We start from the raw sequence: 22306 nt of genomic DNA, 5'->3' as shown, positions 1-22306 counted from the left end.
TACGGATAAACTAGTTCGTGACAATTAATTTTCGCGATCAAGCCTTTTTTGATTCTGTTGTTAATAGACACATACACTTTAGGACCGGTTTGCTGCGAGAAATATAAGCGATGACGAGGCTCTCGTGAACTTCGCAAAAATTTCTCGCACGCGAGTAAAAGTTGGTTTACAGTAACTGAAGCAAAAATAAATGAGGTATAAAATTTCAGGTATTCAGTAGGGAAGAGTCTCTGTGAATAAATTGAATTTTATCTTAAAATTTCAGCACCATTGTCGAAACTGTGGAGATATATTTTGTAACGAGTGTTCAGACAATAAGATGCCCCTGCCCTCCTCAGCTAAGCCTGTGCGTGTTTGTGATAACTGTCATACTTTACTACTGCAAAGGTATTCCTCAACAGGAAACTGATGACATTGTCTAATTGTGAAAATTTCATACAGTGGCCCAATACTCAAGATGCCAGCCTTATATCAATGTGAAAATTCCATAGGTTCAAAAAGTGCTGCAGAAATTGAGTTAGTCATGAACCATTTAGTGCTAGAAGGTGTTCCCATGTTGACCATTTAAACATCTTTTCATTCACAACCATTTAAACATCTGTTCTTTTTTGAAAGTCATTTAAACATATTTTTTTGTCATCCATAGATACATTCCAATATAACTTAAATTTCTGTTACTAGAATGCATCAGATGTGTTGGATAATGTATGGTGTCCCTGTATTTTGAGTCAACATAGCTATCACAAAGCCAAGTTGTTTTGCTTGTTATTATTTCCAAAGCCATAAATATATGCAATATGTATTTATATACTACATGTACATGCTAGTAGTTATTTTTTTATTTTTCCTAAATTTTTACTTTGTCTCCCTAATTATAAAATGGAACTACACTGTAGTAGAAATGAACAAAGCCTAGATACTTATAAGTGTAATTTACATCCTGAAGAATGTGGGCTAATGTCATAAAATATGAACTGGGTGATTTGGTATATTAACATGACATATACACGTTATATTATTGTGATTTTAAATGTTATGTGAATGAAATGTATTTTTGGTTTAAATGTAGATCAATTATCAACATACAGTACATGTACCAAGTTTTCAACAACAAAATGAGTTGTGTTCACATCAGATAATATATACATTGTATGTATTTAAAATCTGATCCCCTTTCAGTATTCAGTTTTGTTGATGGGTGTTACTACATGTATGTGGAGTATGCTTTACTTAGAACTGTAATACAAAAGCAAAATCTTAAAGCTTTTGGGAAAGGTGGCTTTAATTTTTTTTCCACTTATCTGTATGTTTTCAAACATATTTGAAAGCAGTTTTTGAATGCAAGTTTATTTCAGTGAAGACAGTTTGAAATGCTTCATTTAATTTCTTTCTGGGTAATATTTAGAACAGAATAAGCCTTTTCTGTGTTGACGTTATCATGTTGATCATGAATTAGTCTGCTAGAGACAAAAATTAAACCATAAAGGAGCTACACTCCATAGGTAAAGATATTTTTTCCCCTCAATGAAATACTTTTGAATTATAATCAAGGGTTTTGTGGGAATAAAAAAATTAAAAAAAAATTTAATGCAATTGCCAGGCCCATTGCAATCACATGATGAAGAATGGTTACTGCTTCCTTTCAGAAAATGTTATAGAGGATTATTTTGCAATGCATAATTGTTGATTTGTATATTATTGTTATTAAATAAAAAATAAAATGAGGAAAAATAAATTTATTTTTTCCCTTGATGATGTGTAGATACAGGATTGAAAAAAATATGGTGATGAATTTTGGTAACTTCATGAATACATTTTTGCAGCAAGAGTGGAACTTGGAGTATGATATGATGAAATCAATTGTTCATAATTGCTAGAATAAGCAGCTGCCCAAATAAATTGTTTATATTTTCCAATTATTCATATTTTTTCCATGTGGTCGTACGTATCGTGTGTCCCCTTTGTTTTCCTCGAGCGTCTATCTATGTGGTCGTATGCTGTGTCTTCTGCATCTCCCGTGACGTCATCAGAATGAATAATGTTCTGCTTGTAATCTGATCTGTCATAAACACTACTGGTCAGATTTGGTTTCTGATCCTGTCTGGTCAAATGATCATATGCTGCATCTTTGTCGTCTGCTGCACCTGTGACGTTAGATTGGTTGATATGCGATCTGTCGTAGATACTACTGTTTGGGTTTGGTTTCTGTCTAGCCACGTGATCGTATGTGGAATCGGTCCTTTCAGTAGTTTTTCCTATATGTATAGAGGTGTACTGCGACTTGTCTGAGTTGGTTTGTTTGAATTTGGCATAGTCATATTTATGCACAGAATCCTGCACTTCCGGAGTACCTCTTGTCATGTGGTCGTAATTTGATCCAGCATTTTGATTTTTGTCCGTATATTCCGTTAGGCAGTCTTTCTGCTTTTTGTAATTCTTAGTTTCAATCCAGGCTTTTCGGGCTCTTTTAGATATTTGTTTCCTAGTAAGAAACAAAATCAGCATTTATATCTCCTTCAGAATCTAGATTAATAATGGAATTATAATTTAATTTAGAAAATACCTCAGCATAAAGACTGTGACTGCAATAACTAGAACAACAAGAGCAAACATCCCCAGAGGTACAAAAATAGTAACAATGTGGTTTTCACCTGTGGAAGACCAAAAAAGAAAGTTTTCATTGAATAAATGTACATAAACAGAAGAATTACTCATATACGTACATGTATATAATACGGGAAGTATATTAATATTAAAAGAACAGACTGGACATAATGCGCAGTGGTGGATCCAGATATCTTGAAGGAAGGGTGGGGGGCACAGCCACACACACACACAAAGAAACATTTATTAAAGAAGTTGGTTCACTTTATGCATAAAATGGCCCTGTAGATATACCAGTTAATTGATCAACACTTGATTTTCTATTTGAAGCATTAAAATAAAATAAAGACTTGGTGCTTTCATATCCTATTAAACATTTTCTTCTAAAAGTCCAGGTCTAGGAGAACTGGCTTTATGAAATTGCAATGTTCTTGAAATTTTAGGTAAACAGGTATAATTAAGTACTTTCAGTGAAGAAAAATAATATGAGCGCAATCTCGGATCTAAAAAGTCAAATATGTCCATAAATCCTAAGAAACAGTTCTATCATTTACTAGTTGCATATTTTAGATCAGAGGTTGCGCTCTATATTAAATATCGAAAAATATCTTTCAAAATTGGCCGCTTTTGTAGACTTTTTCAGAATATGAGGGAATTGACGCATTTTGTGACGTCATAATGCATTGACTAGCCAGAAAATGACGTCATTTTTGAAAGATACGCAGTCACCATAGATTTAAGTGATATTTAATGCATTGTTAACTAAAACTATGCGGTTTCAGTTTTTCAGAAATTCACAGGGCCAAATAAGGCAAAAGTGAACCTTGTTCTTTATGTATATTTTGGACACAAAAGAGGCGGGGAAGGGGTGTTTAATCCGCTAGTAATCATTCAAATTAGACGACAAAGTAGTAAATTTACAAAATGATTGAATGGATTTTACTGGCTAAATTTTGCAATTCACATGTAAAAGACATTCATATTACTCCACTGGTCAAGGTTTATAATGGTTTACCTTCAGGTGGAAGGGGTCTCGTAATTATTCGAATTCCCTTTACACTAGTTGTGCTTGTTGGCTGTGTGCTTGTCTGTTGGACTTCGCACCAGGATGGCAAGCGCTGGCCACAGTTTTCGTTGAATATGTTCATAGTCCCATCTGAATTAACAGTCACAGCCGTACACAAGGTAGATATTTGTGGATTATTGGGAATAACTACAAATAAAAGAGGTTCATGTAATTAAAATTTTTGTAAATGTTTAATAATATGTGGATACTTTAAGTCAGTTTTGCAGAATAAACATATGAATATTCCGAGATGGAGAATCTTACAAGGTTTAATTTTGCAGTGCAATACCCTTTTTGCAGTGCAATTTACCATAATTAAGTAAACACTTTGATTTATTATGGAACTTTATTCTAGAACTTTTTAAGACAGGGTCTTATGTTTCTTAAATTACATACGGATTACATATGTAGTTTATTTAAGTTATACTATGGAAAACCCAAAGTACTCACTACATGTCGGATCAAAAAGTAAAATAGAAAGTGCATAATGGCAATATATAATACAGATTATGTGAACGGCCCATCAAATTTCACTCAGTGGTATAAGAGGAGTTGCAAATAAGAGACGGGTAGCCCAAAGCGTAACAGACGGACGGACGGACATCCCGAATACTATGTACCCTCCCGCTTTTCAAGCGGGTTGTATACTGAATAAAATATATATTGATCCTTGACATACTAAAAATACTTTGAGTTAGTATAATGAAAATTCAAATCTTTGGTTTACTATAGCTAACAATAGGATTTTTTCATACCCCACTCGAAAAGCGGGAAGAGCGACGGGAAACACACTGTATAAAATTTACGCACTTTGAATTTTTTAAAAGTGCGTTTAGAGTGAACGTAAAAAATATTTACTATGGAGGTATATAATAATCGGGATATCCGTCCGTTCGTTCATCTAGCTGTCTGTACGTCCACGGGTCTGTCTGTTACGCTGTAGGGTACCCATCTCTTATCCGCAACTCCTGTCATACCACTGAATGAAATCCTCTTTTTCTTTCAAGAAATACATTTAAATAAACAAATAATACCTCTATTTAAAAGTATTTTTTAAAATTCTGAAATGAATTTTTCGAAATCTAAAATTGAAGTTTCTTTATTATGGCATACTATAAGATATACGCACATTTTCGATATTGCATGTACTAAAATCTGCTTGACTTAGGAGTAAATGATGCATAAAAATTGTATAACAAGTTACATCATCTTGTCTGATATCATAATTATCTACCGGTGTCGATTTTTGTGAATTCTCTGCGAAAAATTCCAACCCAGAAGAGAATTAGACGCGATGGATTTAGTACCCCAGGGAAGAAGTAAGTATCAGCGATTCTGTAGTTGAGTCTGCTGCACTCCAGCACTGCCTCTGACCAGTTCATCCGTAGATTGGATGTGTAAAATACATCAACTGTAGAATACAAAAAAGTAAATACTGTCATTAGAAAGACAGTTTCTCAGACCCCCGCTTTTTATTCCCTCCCTCCTCCTTCGGCGTTCAATGCCAATCTAATTACATGGAATTCCGCTAATTTAAATAAGATTGAGTTCAACGTGGCATGCTAATCGAACACCATTTTCTATACTGTGTGAAACTAGCTGATAACTTTTTTTCTTAAAGATCACTGTTACAACGCACTTTGAAAAATTACGCACTTTGAAAAAATTTTTCAAAGTGCGTTAAGTTTTGGGACCAGGTTAACGCACTTTGAAAAATTTTTTCAAAGTGCGTTGAATTTGGGACCAAATCAACGCACTTTGAAAAATTTTTTCAAAGTGCGTTAAAACTGTACATCATAATTTTACACCATGTAAACATTTAATGCACTTTGAAAAAATTTTCATTAAACAAAAGGAATTAGACTTATATTTTAGAAATAGACAACAGTATTATCCCCTCGCAACGTATGATGGGATATAGTGATGCGATTATGTGTGTTATTACTTTATGTGTATGTTAGTTTTTTCTGTGTGGAATTGACGTAATTATGTTCCCCAAACGAAGTTGGGGAACATATTGTTTTTACTCTGTTTCTTATTATTATTATTATTATTTTTCTTCTTCTTCTTCTTCCTGGGTACTTTTTTGTCCGGGAATGATCTCGTAAACTATACATCCGACTAAGTTGAAATGTTTTTAGGGTCAGTAGACATGTTATGTAGATTTGCGGAACGAAGGTCATTTTGCGCGCACGTGCTTGCAAGAGCGTGCACGTGCAACATGTGAAATGACCGATTTAATTGATATAGGCGTAACTTTTTAAATTTTTGATGAAATGTTTTGAAACTTATAATATGAGGATATATTAGAAGCATAGACAATATGACATAGTCAAAATAGCAAGATCTCACGCGCATGCACGTGCGCTTTGCTCTGATTGGCTGAAACTAAAGTCTCAATATCTTTCTTATTTTTTGATGAAATCTTTTGAAATTTTGAAAATTGCCATGCATTAGGATATCCTACAACAAGATATATAGCAATTATCATGAAAACACGTGCATGCACGTGCGCTGCAATCTGATTGGCTTAAACTTTAAATAGCTATAACTCCCTTGATTTTCAACCAAACAGGATGGGATTTGGAACATAGATAGATATACTGGACTACTACAAGAAAATATGGTCACCATGCACATGCATACACGTGCATGTACGTGTGCTGCAATCTGATTGACCGAAACTTTAAACAGCTATAACTCCCTTGGTTTTCAACCAAACGGGGTGGAATTTAGAACATAGATAGATGTAACGGACATCTACAAAACGATATGGTCACCATGCTCGTGCGTGCACGTGAAATGAACAAAATCAAAAACACACTTGAATGAGCGTATCTTTTTAATACTTTTGGATTAAATGCTTTAATATTTAGTATATAAAAATATATAGATTGTGTAGACAAGATGATATGGTCATTATGCACATGCATTCACATGCGCACGCAAAATTTGAACGAACTTTTTACACTTCTGGGTAAACGTTATTAAAGTCTCAAATGCATCGAGTTTGTCTTATTTAATGAAGCTTACAGGGAGTATGGCACCAAAAGGGAATTGGGGAGCGTTTGGGGAACATCTGTAACGGTCCCCGTTACAATTAGCACTAGTTTATTTAAAATATGCTCAATTTGAAGCCATTTTAGAGGAAAATTATCCAATTGTCTACACTAAAATTAAATTCCTAATAGTCAAAATTTTCTCTAGGATTTCTCTGTTCCAAATATTCTAAACCACATTGATATATCCTTTATAACTACCCTTCGTCTGTTCGATCCAATCAAGTTCATTAAAGTTCATTATACAGATTGCCCATATATATCGTTGTATACTCTCAAAGGAACTAATCGCAGGAAAGTGGATTCAATAGATCTTTAATTATGTTCCCCAAACGAAGTTGGGGAACATATTGTTTTTACTCTGTTTCTTATTATTATTATTATTATTATTTTTCTTCTCGGGAAAATTTTGTCCGCGAATGATCTTGTAAAGTACACATCCGATTAAGGGGAAACCTTTTTAGGATAAGTAGGCATGTTATGTAGATTTGCGGAATCAAGGTCATTTTGCGCGCACGTGCTTGCAAGAGCGCGCACGTGCAAAACTTGAAATGACCAATATATAATGGATATAACCGTAACTTTTCTATTTTTAGACGAAATGTTTTGAAACTCATAATGTAAGGATATATGAGTAGTATGCACAAGATGACATGGTCAAAATAGCAAGATCGCACGTGCAAGCACATGCGCTTCGCTCTGATTGGCTGAAACTAAAGTCTCAATATCTTTTTTGTTTTTTGATAAAATCATTTGAAATTTTGAACATAGTCATACATTAGGGAGATCTACAGCCCGTAATAAAAGAAATATCATGAAAGCATGTGCATGCACGTGTGCTTGCAAGAGTTCGCACGTGCAACACGAGAAATGTCCAATATAATTGATACAGACGTAACTATTTAAATTATTGATGATATGCTTTAAAAGTCATATTAGAAGTATATATTAGAAGCATAGACAAGATGACATGGTCAAAATAGCAAGATCTTACGCGCATGCACGTGCGCTTCGCTCTGATTGGCTGAAACTAAAGTCCCAATATCTTTCTTGTTTTTAGACGAAATCCTTTGAAATTTTAAATATAGGCATGTATTAGGATATCCTTCAATAAGATATATAGCAATTATTTTGAAAACGCGTGCATGCACGTGCGCTGCAATCTGATTGGCTTATGCTTTAAATAGCTATAACTCCCTTGGTTTTCAACCAAACAGGATGGGATTTGGAATATGTATAGATATAATGGACTTCTACAAGAAGACATGGTCACCATGCACATGCATACACGTGCATGTACGTGCGCTGCAATCTGATTGGCTGAAACTTGAAACAGCTATAACTCTCTTGGATTTCAGCCAAACGGGGTGGGATTTAGAACATAGATAGATGTAATGGACTTCTACAAGAAAGTATGGTCGCCATGCTCATGTGAGCACGTGCGTGCACGTGAAATGAGTAAAATCAAAAATACACTTGAATTAGCGTATTTTTTAATACGTTTGGATTAAATACTTTGATATTTAGTATATTAAAATCTATACATTGTAGAGACAAGATTATATGGTCATTACGCACATGCATTCACATGCGCACACGTGCAATGCTAAAATTTGAATGAAATTGGTACACTTCTGGGTAAACGTTGTTAAAGTTTCAAACGCATAGAGTTTGTCTTATTTAATGAAGCTTATAGGAAATATGGCACCAAAAGGGAGTTGGGGAGCGTTTGGGGAACATCTGTAACGGTCCCTGTTACAATTAGCACTAGTTTGTATCGGGATCGATGTCAAATGATTTACTGAACATGCTTTTTTGGGAAGGAATGCTCCGCTTTGCGGTGCCCTTACTTTGATGTGTTTCTTTCTAAAAACTGATGGATTGAAGAAAACCAAGAAACGGAAAACGAAGAAAAGACTGGCTGAATTAAGGTCTATCAGCTCAACTCTTTATCATTCCCACCCAGATATATCTATTTCTATTACTCGTAACCTTAAGTGTCAATGATATTTGAAAAAAAGAGCATTCTAAATACAGTATAAGCACTGTACAAGGAAGTCTGTAGTAAATCGAAATTTTGTTCTTTTAAATCTCAAAGTCTATTAATGTTCATTTTCCTTCAATTCCTTATTTTTCGCGAGTGTTTTTCATCGCGAACTGGCTCTCAAACGTCAAATCGCTAGAATTATAATTCGCGAATGAACGGTTAATGAACAGATTTTACATAGATTTAAGCACCAGAAAAATAAAAGCGAGTAATATTTTTTTCGCGAGTGATACTTCTCGCGAAATTACGCCGAAATTAATTCCTCGCTTATATTAAGGAATCTACAGTACCTGTCGGCTTTTCAATGTTAATTTGATACCATATCTGATAATCTCTCTGTTAAACTCCAGGTGTTTAAAAACACAAGTTTTGCCAAAATTATAGAGTTATTTCTCTTTGGTATCCCAAATAAGTAAGGTTTTATGAAAATTCATATAAATATCTATAAATTTTTTAAGAATCATTCCAATATGTTAACTTTTGAGAATTGACTAAGAGATAGGCGGAAGAACAATCATTATACTATCGTTCGTAGTTCTTTACGACATTGAATGTTGACCTTTTGACCCCAAATTCAAAAGGGGTCTTCCTAAGGCCACAGGGATTCTGTTATGTTAAATTTCATTGCAAATGTTCAAAGGGATGGCGAGATAACGTGTGGAAACGAAAGCGTTACAGAAAGACGGATGGACGGACAGCTAGACGGACGGACTGACAGATAGACCCAAATTAATATCTCCCACTTTTCAAGCGGGGGACAAAAAGTATCAAATCAGGTTCAAATGATAATTTATCATACCTAAGATTTGTAGGAATATTGACTAAGCCACGCAGAATTTTTTTTTCAAAGTGCGTTAATATGGTCGATATTAACGCACTTTGAAAAAAAATTTATTTTTTCAAAGTGCGTTAACCTGGTCCCAAAATTTAACGCACTTTGAAAAAATTTTTCAAAGTGCGTAATTTTTTCAAAGTGCGTTGCCACAGATCACCAATACGAATGCGTGATATCATATACTTATAAACTTTTCGTTTTTATACGCCCGTCTTAAGACGGGACGTATTATGTTATAGGCTTCGTGTCCGTCCGTCCGTCTGTCCGTCTGTCCATTCCTGTCCGGCTCATAAATTGAATACTATTAGGCCTAGGATTATCAAACTTTGTCAACTCATACTTCTTGGGTAGACGGTGTGTCGCGCACAAAAAGTAGGTCGCTCTGACCTTTAATAAAGATGCTATAGCCAAATATGGAAAAATCCTGTCCGGCTCATAACTAGAAAACTATTAGACCTAGAGCTTTCAAACTTGGCAAAAGTATACATCTAAAGTAGAAGGTGTGTCACGGCCTATTTCAAGGTCACTGTGACCTTTAATTATAGTGAATTTTTAAAAAAAAACTAAGTCTTTTAAATTCTAAATTTCATAATCCTAAAAAATGTAAAAATATAGTTGTTTTTTCATTATATACTTTACAGCAATCTGTAACAAATGTTTATGCTTTGAGAGGAATTCAGTTTGTCCCATGGGCTTAATTATCAAGCACTGGTCAAGAAGAATTTTGATAGCAGAAATTTGCATGTCAAATTAGAGAGAAATTAATGAGTTTATTGTCAGGATCTAAGAGCACCTCTAGATCTGATGCAGATGTTATCTTAATTTATCTCTTGAGAGTTGGGCAAAAAGAAATGGCCTCATAGTTGCTTGTGCTAATTAAGAGTTCTTGATGGCTAGTCCAGATAAAGATCTTTAAATAGTTGTAATGAAATTAAACCAAATTGATGTTTTAGTGTATGATTAAAACTAAATTAGTATTGTATAATATGATTAATACTAATTATATATGTGTTCATTTAAAAAAAATATATATTTCAATTTTTATATATTTGCAACAAAGATGCTATAGCAAAATATGGAAAAATCCTGTCCGGCTCATAACTAGAAAAATATTAGACCCAGAGCATTCAAACTTAGCAAAAGTATACATCTAAAGTAGAAGGTGTGTTGCAGCCTATTTCAAGGTCACTGTGACCTTTAATCAAAATGAATTTTTTAAAAAACTATGTCTTTTAAATTCTAAATTTCATAATCCTAAAAAATGTAAAAATATAGTTGTATCCTTATTAAAAAACATTTAATTAAGTAAAAACTTATTTTTTCATTATATACTCTACAGCAATCTGTAATAAATGTTTATGCTTTGAGAGGAATTCAGTTTGTCCCATGGGCTTAATTATCAAGCACTGGTCAAGAAGAATTTTGATAGCAGAAATTTGCATGTCAAATTAGAGAGAAATTAATGAGTTTATTGTCAGGATCTAAGAGCACCTCTAGATCTGGTGCAGCAGTTATCTTAATTTATCTCTTGAGAGTTGGGCAAAAAGAAATGGCCTCATAGTTGTTGTGTTAATTAAGAGTTCTTGATGTCTAGTCCAGATAAAGATCTTTCAATTGGTGTAATTAATTAAAACAAATTGATGTTTTAGTGTATGATTAAAACTAAATTAGCATTGTACAATATGATTAAAACTAATTTTACATGTGTTAATTGAAAGAAAAAAAAACCCATTATATTTCAATTTTTATATATTTGCTACAAATTGCAGTCATGTCTCACTAGTATTATTTGTTATAAACAATCCCTACACTGTAAGTCTCTTAGGATGTATAATAAGAAATGGAAAATAGATAATTGAAATCTGTGTCAATCTGTTAATCAAGTATACCTGATTTTCTTGCATCCTAACCAATTCATGATTATTGAACAATATTTGACGGGCGTATCATGCTGTGGCGGGGCACTTTATTAGCTCACCTGAGCCGAAGGCTCAAGTGAGCTTTTCTGATCACATTTTGTCCGTCGTCCCTCCGTCCGTCCGTCTGTAAACTTTTCACATTTTCGACTTCTTCTCAAGAACCACTGGGCCGATTTTGACCAAACTTGGTACAAAGCATCCTTGAGTGAAGGGGAATTTAAATTGTTAAAATAAAGGGCCAAGTTTCCTCACAAGGGGAGATAATCAAGAAAAGACAAAAATAGGGTGGGGTCATTAAAAAATCTTCTTCTCAAGAACCACTGGGCCAATAAAGCTGAAACTTATGTGGAAGCACCCTGGGATAGTGCAGATTCTAAATTGTTCAAATCATGACCCCCGGGGTAGGGCGGGGCCACAATGGGGAATCAAAGTTTTACATAGAAATATATAGGAAAAATCTTTGAAAATCTTCTTCTCAAGAACCACTGGGCCAGAAAAACTGAAACTCGTGTGGAAGCATTGTGGGGTAGTGTAGATTCTAAATGTTCAAATCATGACCCCCGGGGGTTGGGTGGGGCCACAATGGGGAATCAAAGTTTTACATAGAAATATATAGGAAAGATCTTTGAATATCATCTCAAGAACCACTGGACCAGAAAAGCTGAAACTTATGTGGAAGCACCCTTGGGTAGTGTAGATTCTAAATTGTTCAAATCATGACCCCCGGGGGTAGGGTGGGGCCACAATGGGGAATCAAAATTTTACATAGAAATATATAGGAAAAATCTTTGAATATCATCTCAAGAACCACTGGACCAGAAAAGCTGAAACTTATGTGGAAGCACCCTTGGGTAGTGTAGATTCTAAATTGTTCAAATCATGACCCCGGGGGTTGGGCGGGGCCACAATGGGGAATCAAAGTTTTACATAGAAATATATAGGAAAGATCTTTAAAAATCTTCTTCTCAAGAACCACTGGGCCAGAAAAGCTGAAACTGATGTGGAAGCACCCTGGGGTACTGTAGATTCTAAATTGTTCAAATCATGACCCCCGGGGGTTGGGCGGGGCCACAATGGGGAATCAAAGTTTTACATAGAAATATATAGGAAAAATCTTTGAATATCATCTCAAGAACCACTGGACCAGAAAAGCTGAAACTTATGTGGAAGCACCCTTGGGTAGTGTAGATTCTAAATTGTTCAAATCATGACCCCCGGGGGTAGGGTGGGGCCACAATGGGGAATCAAAATTTTACATAGAAATATATAGGAAAAATCTTTGAATATCATCTCAAGAACCACTGGACCAGAAAAGCTGAAACTTATTTGGAAGCACCCTTGAGTAGTGTAGATTCTAAATTGTTCAAATCATGACCCCCGGGGGTAGGGTGGGGCCACAATGGGGAATCAAAATTTTACATAGAAATATATAGGAAAAATCTTTGAAAATCTTCTTCTCAAGAACCACTGGACCAGAAAAGCTGAAACTTATGTGGAAGCAAATTGGGTAGTGTAGATTTTAAATTGTGTTAATTATGATCATTGGGGTAGGGTGGGGTCACAATATGTATTACAAGGGGAAAATCTGGTAAAGAACAATATGACAAAAGATTCTCAGGTGAGCGATGTGGCCCATGGGCCTCTTAATTGATAGGAGATATTACTGATTGGAATATTAAAACTATTCAAAATTTGTGTGAAATAAGAAATGATCAAAATACGATTTCTCTATACAGGAAGTAAACATTTCAATCTCAAATTGGATAAATATTAATAATAACAGAGATCAATGAATATAACAAAACTACTAGTAACTGCAAGTTAAATATATGTAACTTTTTTATGCCCCTGTAAACGAAGTTTCGGGGGTATATAGTTTTTGTTGTGTCCGTCCGTCTGTCTGTCTGTTTGTCCGCAAAAACTTTAACCTTGCCCATAACTTTTGATTTAGTGGAGCTATGACTTTCATCTTTCACATGTGTTTTCCTTGTAACAAGACCTTTCTTGGGTACCACCAAATTAGACCTTTAGACCTTGACCTTGGACTTTGACCCACTTTAACACAAAAATTCCAAACTTTTACTTTAGCCGTATCTTTTGAACAGTAGATACCAGGACATTTATGCTTCACATATACGAGGGTCATTCAAAAAATACGTAGACTATGTTCCTAATCGTCATATTATTATTACAAGATGATAGATAAACACATTATCGTAAATAAGAACATTTATTTTGTCGAAATGTGAAGTTTTATTCCAGTTGATTAAATAAAACTTAAGCTAGCAAAATTTTAAAGCAGCATGTTTTGTTACCAAGGAGCACGGTTAACCAACATTGTAACGTCAAAAACAACGCCGAGAAAGTTTCTCAAAATTACCCTGCTTTTTAATTTCATACACGGTTTGTATCGTCTTCTCCATTCATAAAAACGTATCTATAACACTTAACACATAGTTTGCTAACAATTGTGCAAAGAGCTTGAACTAGGTTGACTCAGTGTTTTCAAATTCTTTACCGCGTACATGTAACTCGATTAGTTCCGCAACAGTGCAACGCACATTAGAAGAATTACACGCTTAGTTTGGACTTTCAGTAAGGCGTGGCATTCTCGACGTTGCCTAATTAGCTTCTGAAATTTACACAGCTTTCCTTCACTGTTGAAATATACATATGATAGAAATGCGGCCGAATGTCAACTGGTGTAGTGAATAGCCAATTAAAATTAAAAGTTCTCTCACGCCACAGAGGTGGGACATAAGTTGCCTCATCGTTGTCAACAACAATTTTAATTTCCTGATGTTTTTAATTTCGTAACCAATGAGAATCTACTAGTATTCGCCATTACGTAGCGCCGAGAAAGTCACGCCCTTCTGAAAGTCCAAAGTAAGGGTAAAATCATCCTACGTTTAATGACGTTCCTAACTCTTTTGACAAGATTTTTAACTATATAACCTGTTTCTCTGCAGACCATTCATTGTCCGATTCAAACTCGCTACCACTCAAAAATTGTATTTTCCATATTTATACAAATACACAGCTTATTTTCATATATTGCTTGGTTTGTACAGGATTTTTTAAGTTTGTTAAAGAAGTTTCCCGAATGCAAAGCAAAATTTAACTGCTACTCGCTGCTCCATGACGTCCTCCAAAGTCATGTTCTTTTGCCATTTTTAGTCAAGTCCATATGTGTTTAGAAACTGATATCTTTTAAACGGAGCGGTATATTACATTACCTGATAACATCTTAAGTGATACAGCAAAACTGAATTTAAACATGTAATTTAAATTTCGTTTCAGCTCAATTTATTAGAGGTAAGGCTTTAGATACTATAAAGTGAAAATTAGTAAATTTCTCAATTTTGACATTGCTCCTTGACCCCATTTTTGCTGTACTAAATCTTCGATAACTTTTTTGAATAGGAAGATATATTCCTCTAATCAAATTGTTCGAATTTGTCGTTAAAATATGTGTACCAAATTTGGATGTAATATGACGTTCAATAAAAAAAATTAGGGCAAAAGTCTACAGACTTTTTGAATGACCCTCGTATATTCTTTGTAGAAAGTCCTTTCATTTGATACCAACAACTATGACCTTTTGACCTTGACCTTGAAGATTTTCGTCCTTGTGAAAAAACTTTAACCTTGGCCATAGCTTTTGAACGGTAAGGGATAGGGCTTTCATACTTCTTATATGTAATCCTTGTGAGAGGACCTTTTATTGGATACCAAGAACTTTGACCCTTTGACCTTGACCTTGGAGTTTGAACTACTTTTAAAAAGCAAATTTGACCATAACTTTAAAAGGGTTATGTCTTGTGCTTTCATACTTTACATATTTCTTCCTTGTGACAAGACCTTTCTTCCTATACCACCAAATTTTATCCTTTGACCTTGGAGTTTGACCTACTTTTCAAAATTGGTAACCTTGACCATAAATTTAGAAGGGTTAGGGCTAGGGCTTCCATACTTCACATATGTATTTTTTGTGGCAAGTCCTTTCTTTAGATACCAATAACCTTGACCTTTTGACCTTGGAGATTATTGTACTTATGAATAAACTGTAACCTTGGCCATAACTTTTGAACGCTAAGGGCTAGTGATATCATACTTCACAAATGTAATCCTCATGACAAGACCTTTCATTTGATATCAAGAATTATGACCTTTTGACTTTAACCTTTGAGTTAAACCTACTTTTAAAAATCGGTAACCTTGGGCATAACTTTAGAAGGGTTAGGGCTTCCATACTTCACATATGTATTCTTGGTGGCAAGTCCTTTCCTTGAATACTAACTGCTTTGACCTTGGAGATTTCCGTACTTATGAAAAAAAAACTTTAACCTTGGCCTACTTTCATATTTCACAATTGTATTTCCAGTGAGAATACCCTACTTTGGATACCAATATATTAAATTTGCATATAAGAAAAGTTTAATCTTCTCTATGTTGCCATACGGGGGCATCAGTGTTTCACAAACACATCTTGTTTAGTGTTGGCAACGAGTACCCGGTTAACCGGTTAACCGTCGAACGCTGCGAGTACCGGTTAGTAAAACTGCTATTCGGTTACTCGGATAAAAATGCATCGTATATAGTAAATAACAAAAAAAAAAATGAAATGTTAATTTGTTTATAAGCATATACTTAAATTTTTCTCTAAATTTTCTTTACCGATAGACTTAATGATCTAGTGTTTCACTAATACGATTGATTTGTTTTGATTAATAGTTTTCACAGTTAATTGATAGCTTGGATTGCCAGCAGTTTATACAAGTTTGAAGACCCGAATTAAAATTACCTTAAATAATTTAACAAGATGCCGCCAAAGACATATATAGCTTGAAAGTATTTTAAAAGAATAATTGATTCGATACTTGTAAAATGTTATTTTTGTGAATTGGAGTTATCGTGTACGGTTGTGACTTCAAATTTCTAAAGAATTATTCTCTTTGATCATGACATATATCGGGGGTCGAAAAGTAAAAGGTGATGAACGCCATTGTACACTTGAATATTTATTTTTCTTCTTCTAGCTCTGGCTCTGATTTAATTAATTTTTTGATTATTATATTAAAATTCTTTCAAGATAGTACGTGCGTGTGTATCTTTAAGTTTATAAATAAAGTTCTTTTACATTATATTACTGTTTTATTACTACCGATGAATAAAGGATGAGATAAATGATATAAATCATCCGAGTAACCGGGTACTCGATCGGAAGATAGAGCGAGTAACCGGTTACTAAATATCGTCCGATTTGCCAACACTAATCTTGTTGAATAAGTACCGCCTACTACTATTTGAAAAGGTGAAGTCATCTATTTATTTTGAAAATATGATTATCTCTAATTCGAAAAGGCGATATCACCCATTCGAATGTGCGGTATCACTTATTTGAATACATGTAGGTGATATCACTAAATGACAATAAATTCAAAAAAAAAAAAACAAAAAAAAAAAAAAAAAAAAACGCCTTAAAATTCTTGCTTCACGTACCGGATACATATAAAAAACCGTTAGAACAAAATAGCAATTAGATTAATAAGTAACTTAAGATTTTATTTGACCTGTTCCAGTGTGACACACATAACTGGCCACTAACTGATCACAGCGCGTGGTGACGGAGGTATATGACGTCGTCAATTCGTCATCTTCACCCGCACGGCTCTGTTGACCCTGAACGCATTGCAATTCCCCTGGTACATATGATTGCATTTGGGTGTCTGAAAAATTTATTAGAATTGCATAAATATAAAAAGGATGATATCGATTTTGGCTTGATTTAAAAAAAGTTGACAAAATAAAAATGATTTTTTCCCCAGATCACATTGTCTGTAAATTATTATACTTGACCGATTGCTTTCTTACTTGTTGTGTAGAACATGATATCTGTGGTTGCTAAATTTCCAAAAGTTAAAGTTCCACCACAGAAATCAGTTGTTGATCCATTACAAAGGCGAGCTGTGCATTTGGTCACAAGCGGCGGCAAGGAGGAGATGCATAAACAAAAATTTTCCTTCAAAAGTCAGAAAAGAAAGTTACATGGGATTCTACTAGAATGTATAAAAGTTGAGTCAAACATTTTCAAATCATTGTCCAAAAAATGCATGAAAGAAATATAGACAACACAAAATTGTATATTGGCTGAATCATGAATGTTTGTTGTTTTACATCCCATACGAGAATATTTCACTCATACATTAATAGAAATGTCGTAAGATTTTCAAAATATTATAATAATAAATTGAGTATCAATACTGTAAAATTACATATTTTCTTTAGATCAAATTTCCGAGGTTTTATGGAAAAAAATTATTGATTTGTGGGGACTTGATTTCATAAATGCTTTGGTCTCTACATGCCAAAGAAAACCACGGAAATTAACCCCCATTAGATTTAGTAATTTTTAGTATAGAGTTTTTACCGATAAGCCGTAGATAGTAGAGGCGGGACAGCTTTCCACACACCTACCCACCGGATCACTGCTGTGCAGTGGAATTCTACTGGCAAAGGGCAGTTGTGCTGTATATACCGTATAACAACCTGAAAATAATAATAATCCTGAATATTCGAAGAGTTTAATGTTGTACATTACAGAGCTAATTTCATAAAAGTCGCTTGGTTTTAAATATAAAGAATACAATAACAGCGCTAATCGGATCAATTCCTCCTGCAAGGAGCATATCAATAAATCATGCAGCATTCGACTTCGATCCCTTCATGGAAATTACGTCAGTTCCGTTTCGCGCTAATGACAGCCTAACCCACACACACGGCCGCGCGCACAAACCCTTACACACCAGTTTGTTTATACTAAATCTCCACCGACTCTTTTGCTAGGGGATAACAAGAAATATTATAGTAGTATACAGTCTAGAATAAAAATTATTGAAAAGAAATCAAGCCAGTTTCTTGTGGGCACGAAAAGATCTTTGGCTATCAAGGAGATTCTAAACACTTCTCACCAAAGAGTTCTAATTCTATGATTTACAATAATCAACTTTATTTGCGTGTGAGAAATTTTCGCGAGAACCTCGTCATCGCCAATATTTCTCGCCGCGAACCGATCCTTAAAGTCTCTGTGTCTATTAACAACAGATTCAAACCTTCCAAATAAGGTTTGATCGCGAAAATTAAACGTCGCGAAGTAGTTTTCCCCCGGTAATCCCAAAATAAAGTCGTCACGAACGAAGGTTGATTACAGTATGCAGTTAGCCTGATCGTGTTTGACTTTTGAACCCTAAAATCAGCATTTGTCTTCTAATCGCTGTAAAGATCATCTACCTGTCAAGCAAAGAGTTCTAAAGATATTGAGATATCAACATTTTGCTATGCACAGTTTCATCCTTGACGTTTGATCTTTTAATTTAACAAACAACAGGGATCGTTTGAGCTTGAAAAGAGGTTCATCGACGCCCTATAGGGAACCTGTGTATTAAATCTGTTGTCTCCTAATTGAATTCTTTTCAAAATTTGAGCATGTCTTCTTGTGTCTGTTTTGTTTCTTGATCTTTGACCTAGTGACATCAATTTGAATTTTTGACCTTGAGATCTCAAAAAATATCAGAGGGTCATTAACTTCATAAGGGAAATCAGTTGACAAAGTTTTTAAACTTTACTGAACAAACGATTCTCAAGATATTGAATAAGATATTCTTCTTGACCTATGTCTGTAATAGTTTTACCCTTGACCTTTTTACCTCTTGACATCAAAATCAATTGGTTCACTGACTTTTCAAGGGGTGTCAGTGTACAGAGTTTGACTGAAATCTGTCAGCAAAGGGTTCTCCACATATCGATAGAAGAATGTGTTTATTCTATATGTAATATAATATATAAATATTGCATGTAGTTGAGTCAACTTGAGTGTAACATTGAAAATTTTCACCCCAAGAAAACCATTGTCAACCGAGGTGCAGCCGAGGTTGACAATGGTTTTCGAGGGGTGAAAATTTTCAATGTTACACTCATCTACATGCAATATTATATTATACTGAATGTTTTATACAAATACATATAACAGTGAATTGTGCGGGCATAAATTCTGCACAGTCGCTATTTTTGGAATATCACCCGTCGTCAAGCACTGTTGACTGTTGCTACGCTGGAGGGCGTGGCTTCATTATTCAGGTAATGGTGTTTTTTAACAAATGTTTTTCGACCAATCAGATTCAACTAATTTACATGAAAGTATAATATATAATATGAAGTACTGTATGTTTTGGTTGTCTACCTCTGACATTTAGCCACTGAGTATGTCCCCTGTAGGCGCCAATCCAGGCCTTATTGTTGTTCTCCTCTGACGAAATTTTGGCATTTTGTAAAATCCCTTGTACACTTGGTCCAAGGAGGGTACAGTTAGAGGTTGCTTCCTCCCAGGTCAAAAGGTTATTGTTAAACGAAGCTGCAACATCTAAATAAAAATATATTTTGATTTATAATCATATTACCAAACTTTGTTAATACATATGTAATTTTTTTAATGAACGGTGATTATACGTCTGTCTCCCATTTCTCTTTTGAAGTCAGACACTCACAGCGTTAAAAAATGTCTGAGTTGGAACTCGTTTCCAGTAAGTTAAGAAAATGGACTGTTTTGTCGTGTAGGAAAAAATATCCGTCAAAGTTATTAAATGGAGGGGGGGGGTAACTTTCTCAGAAAGAGGTTTTCTGTTGAATAGCTGAGCGAATCCCTTCCATGGAGATTGAAAACTATTTCGCATATGCCTAAGATTGTCAATTACCCTCAAGGAGTAAATCTCTTTGAATGTTGTCATGTAAAGGGGGAACTCAACCTTAAAAAGGGTTAAGCTTAAACAGAGAGAGCTAGTGTGGGGAGGATATGCTTGAAAATATATAAACTTTTCCAGTCGATATTTATGAAGTGTTATAAATACATCATATTTAAGAGAGTTTGAAAAATCAATGGGGGGCATATGTTCTTTATTCACCGTGTGAAAGACAGAATTCACAAACATGTCATGAATATATATATGAATAAATATAACTTGGCTGGAAATTCCTCACCATTTGAATTTCATTTGACTCATTCCGTATTATAAAAAATTGATTTCACGTACTCCCCTTCCCCCAAATTCATCATAATCCATGGGTATATGTCTTCAAAAACGCAGATATCATTGTGATGCAATCATTACGTAAGTATCATGAATACTCTTTCATATATTACCTTGAGTTTCACAAAATCCACAGAAATATAGAAAGGTTACCACTAATAGCCGAACATACATTTTGATCGATTTATTATCTCCCCAGCAAGCACACTACAATGACTGAATTGCTTTACCCGTTCACCTCGGTAATTACTCAACACGGATACTAACTCTGAAATCATTTCCTCCTCAGTATACTAAAGTGGACAATCATCGGTAAATTTATGTAAAGATATACATACGGTTATTACTGACCACTTTCTCCTTTCTCTCTCCGTAATATTTCTAGCCTACTTTTTTTTGGGGGGGGGGGGGTATCAGTGTGAGAACCATTAATCTTTGAAAAGAAGGAACAGTTTGGGGTCGGGTTAGGGCCCATAGCCACACCCCACAAATATTTATAAAATCCTATGTATATTTTGGCCACGCAGGGGAGGGAGGGCTGTCCCCTCTAAATCAGTCAGTGCGCATATTTGTTGTAATCCTCAAGTAAATATGTGGACTTTACCGAAAAAATCTTCATAATCGACTGAGCAGGAAGGGAAGTCGATATATACCGGTATCTGGATTGACCACATTAAAGGCTATATTTGTTTTGAATTTGAGGTAGGCTATGTCATAATATTCACACACAGTAATATTTTAAGTTTTTAATTATCTATTGCATAGCTCTTTCAAAAGTCTTATTGAAAATTACTCATACATTTTCATAAATTTAGTTTTTTATCGGGTTTAAATACGGTCTATATATATATGATGTTAGTTATGATAGAACACTATTACAGTACATACTTAGGACTTTGGGCCATTCCATTTTTCTCTCTGTTAAGCATCCATGACGGGTTGGATTTTAAGGTTATGAAGTTAAAATCAATCAGGGTCTATGTGATGTTAGCTATGATAGAACACTGTTACAGTACATACTTATGAACTTGGGCCATTCCATTTTTCTCCTATTTTACATTTTGATCTGACACATATTTTGGATTTCCCACAACAAAACATGGACACTGCCATTATATTCATATGGGAGGCGGGGGTATCATTTAGTGAGCCCTCCCTGACGGGAAAAGTAGCACGCTGGGTTGACCTCATTCGTGCTACGGACACATTTCAACACAAATTATCTTTTATAATTATATTATTTTGCTTTAGCTTTAAATTGTATAAGATATAATTTTCAAAGTCAACATCACATATATCAACATCAACCATCACATATATCAACATCAACCACAAAAAGTCAACAAAATCAACAGTTCAATGGTTAAATTGAAGGTGACGATTTCGCCAATACGACCACTGTGAAGTATAGTTTACTGTCTTTCCCCGAACTCCTCGAATGGATAATTTGCCAAGCTGACCCTTGTCATGCATGGTATTCGGCCAGAGATCATTCCAAAGGTCCCAGAATACGGAAATAGCAGGCAATTCAAATCAGCATCGTTAGTCTCCTTCAACGAAATCTCTAATATCTGAAAAATCAAAAACAAAAACCCACAGCAGAAAAAGATTCTCAATAACATTTGCATAACTCTAATAAATTTGGTATAGCCAAACCATGTAAAACAATGAAAAATTATTTAAACAAACAAAG

The 22306-nt window shown here is 34.6% G+C and overlaps 2 protein-coding genes across 3 annotated transcripts in view; one reads left to right on the top strand and one right to left on the bottom strand.

Annotated features, from left to right (window-relative positions):
• Positions 1-1735, top strand: part of LOC134278846 (RUN and FYVE domain-containing protein 2-like) — a 33610-nt gene extending 31875 nt beyond the window's left edge. For both annotated transcript variants that reach the window (XM_062761151.1, XM_062761152.1), the window contains one exon: positions 266-1735. In XM_062761151.1, the coding sequence (XP_062617135.1) occupies positions 266-409 (144 nt within the window). In that variant the 3' untranslated portion in view covers positions 410-1735. The remainder of the gene's footprint in view (positions 1-265) is intronic.
• A 14-nt stretch (positions 1736-1749) lies between these two features.
• On the bottom strand, positions 1750-20840 carry LOC134278848 (uncharacterized). Its single transcript, XM_062761153.1, has 9 exons — positions 20727-20840; positions 19770-19949; positions 17961-18079; positions 17405-17552; positions 17104-17259; positions 4905-5081; positions 3620-3817; positions 2564-2651; positions 1750-2482 (listed from the first exon to the last, which is right to left on the bottom strand). Exons 1-9 carry the CDS (start codon positions 20785-20787, stop codon positions 1921-1923), a joined length of 1689 nt encoding a protein of 562 aa, XP_062617137.1. The 5' UTR covers positions 20788-20840; the 3' UTR covers positions 1750-1920.
• Positions 20841-22306: the final 1466 nt, after the last annotated feature.

Source organism: Saccostrea cucullata, unplaced genomic scaffold (genome assembly GCF_032062105.1).
Source record: "Saccostrea cucullata isolate Sc308-1 unplaced genomic scaffold, CSIRO_AGI_Scuc_v1 ctg2493, whole genome shotgun sequence".
Taxonomy (NCBI): domain Eukaryota; kingdom Metazoa; phylum Mollusca; class Bivalvia; order Ostreida; family Ostreidae; genus Saccostrea; species Saccostrea cuccullata.
Note: the sequence above shows the minus strand (reverse complement) of the source record. Positions and strands in the feature narration are given on the sequence as shown.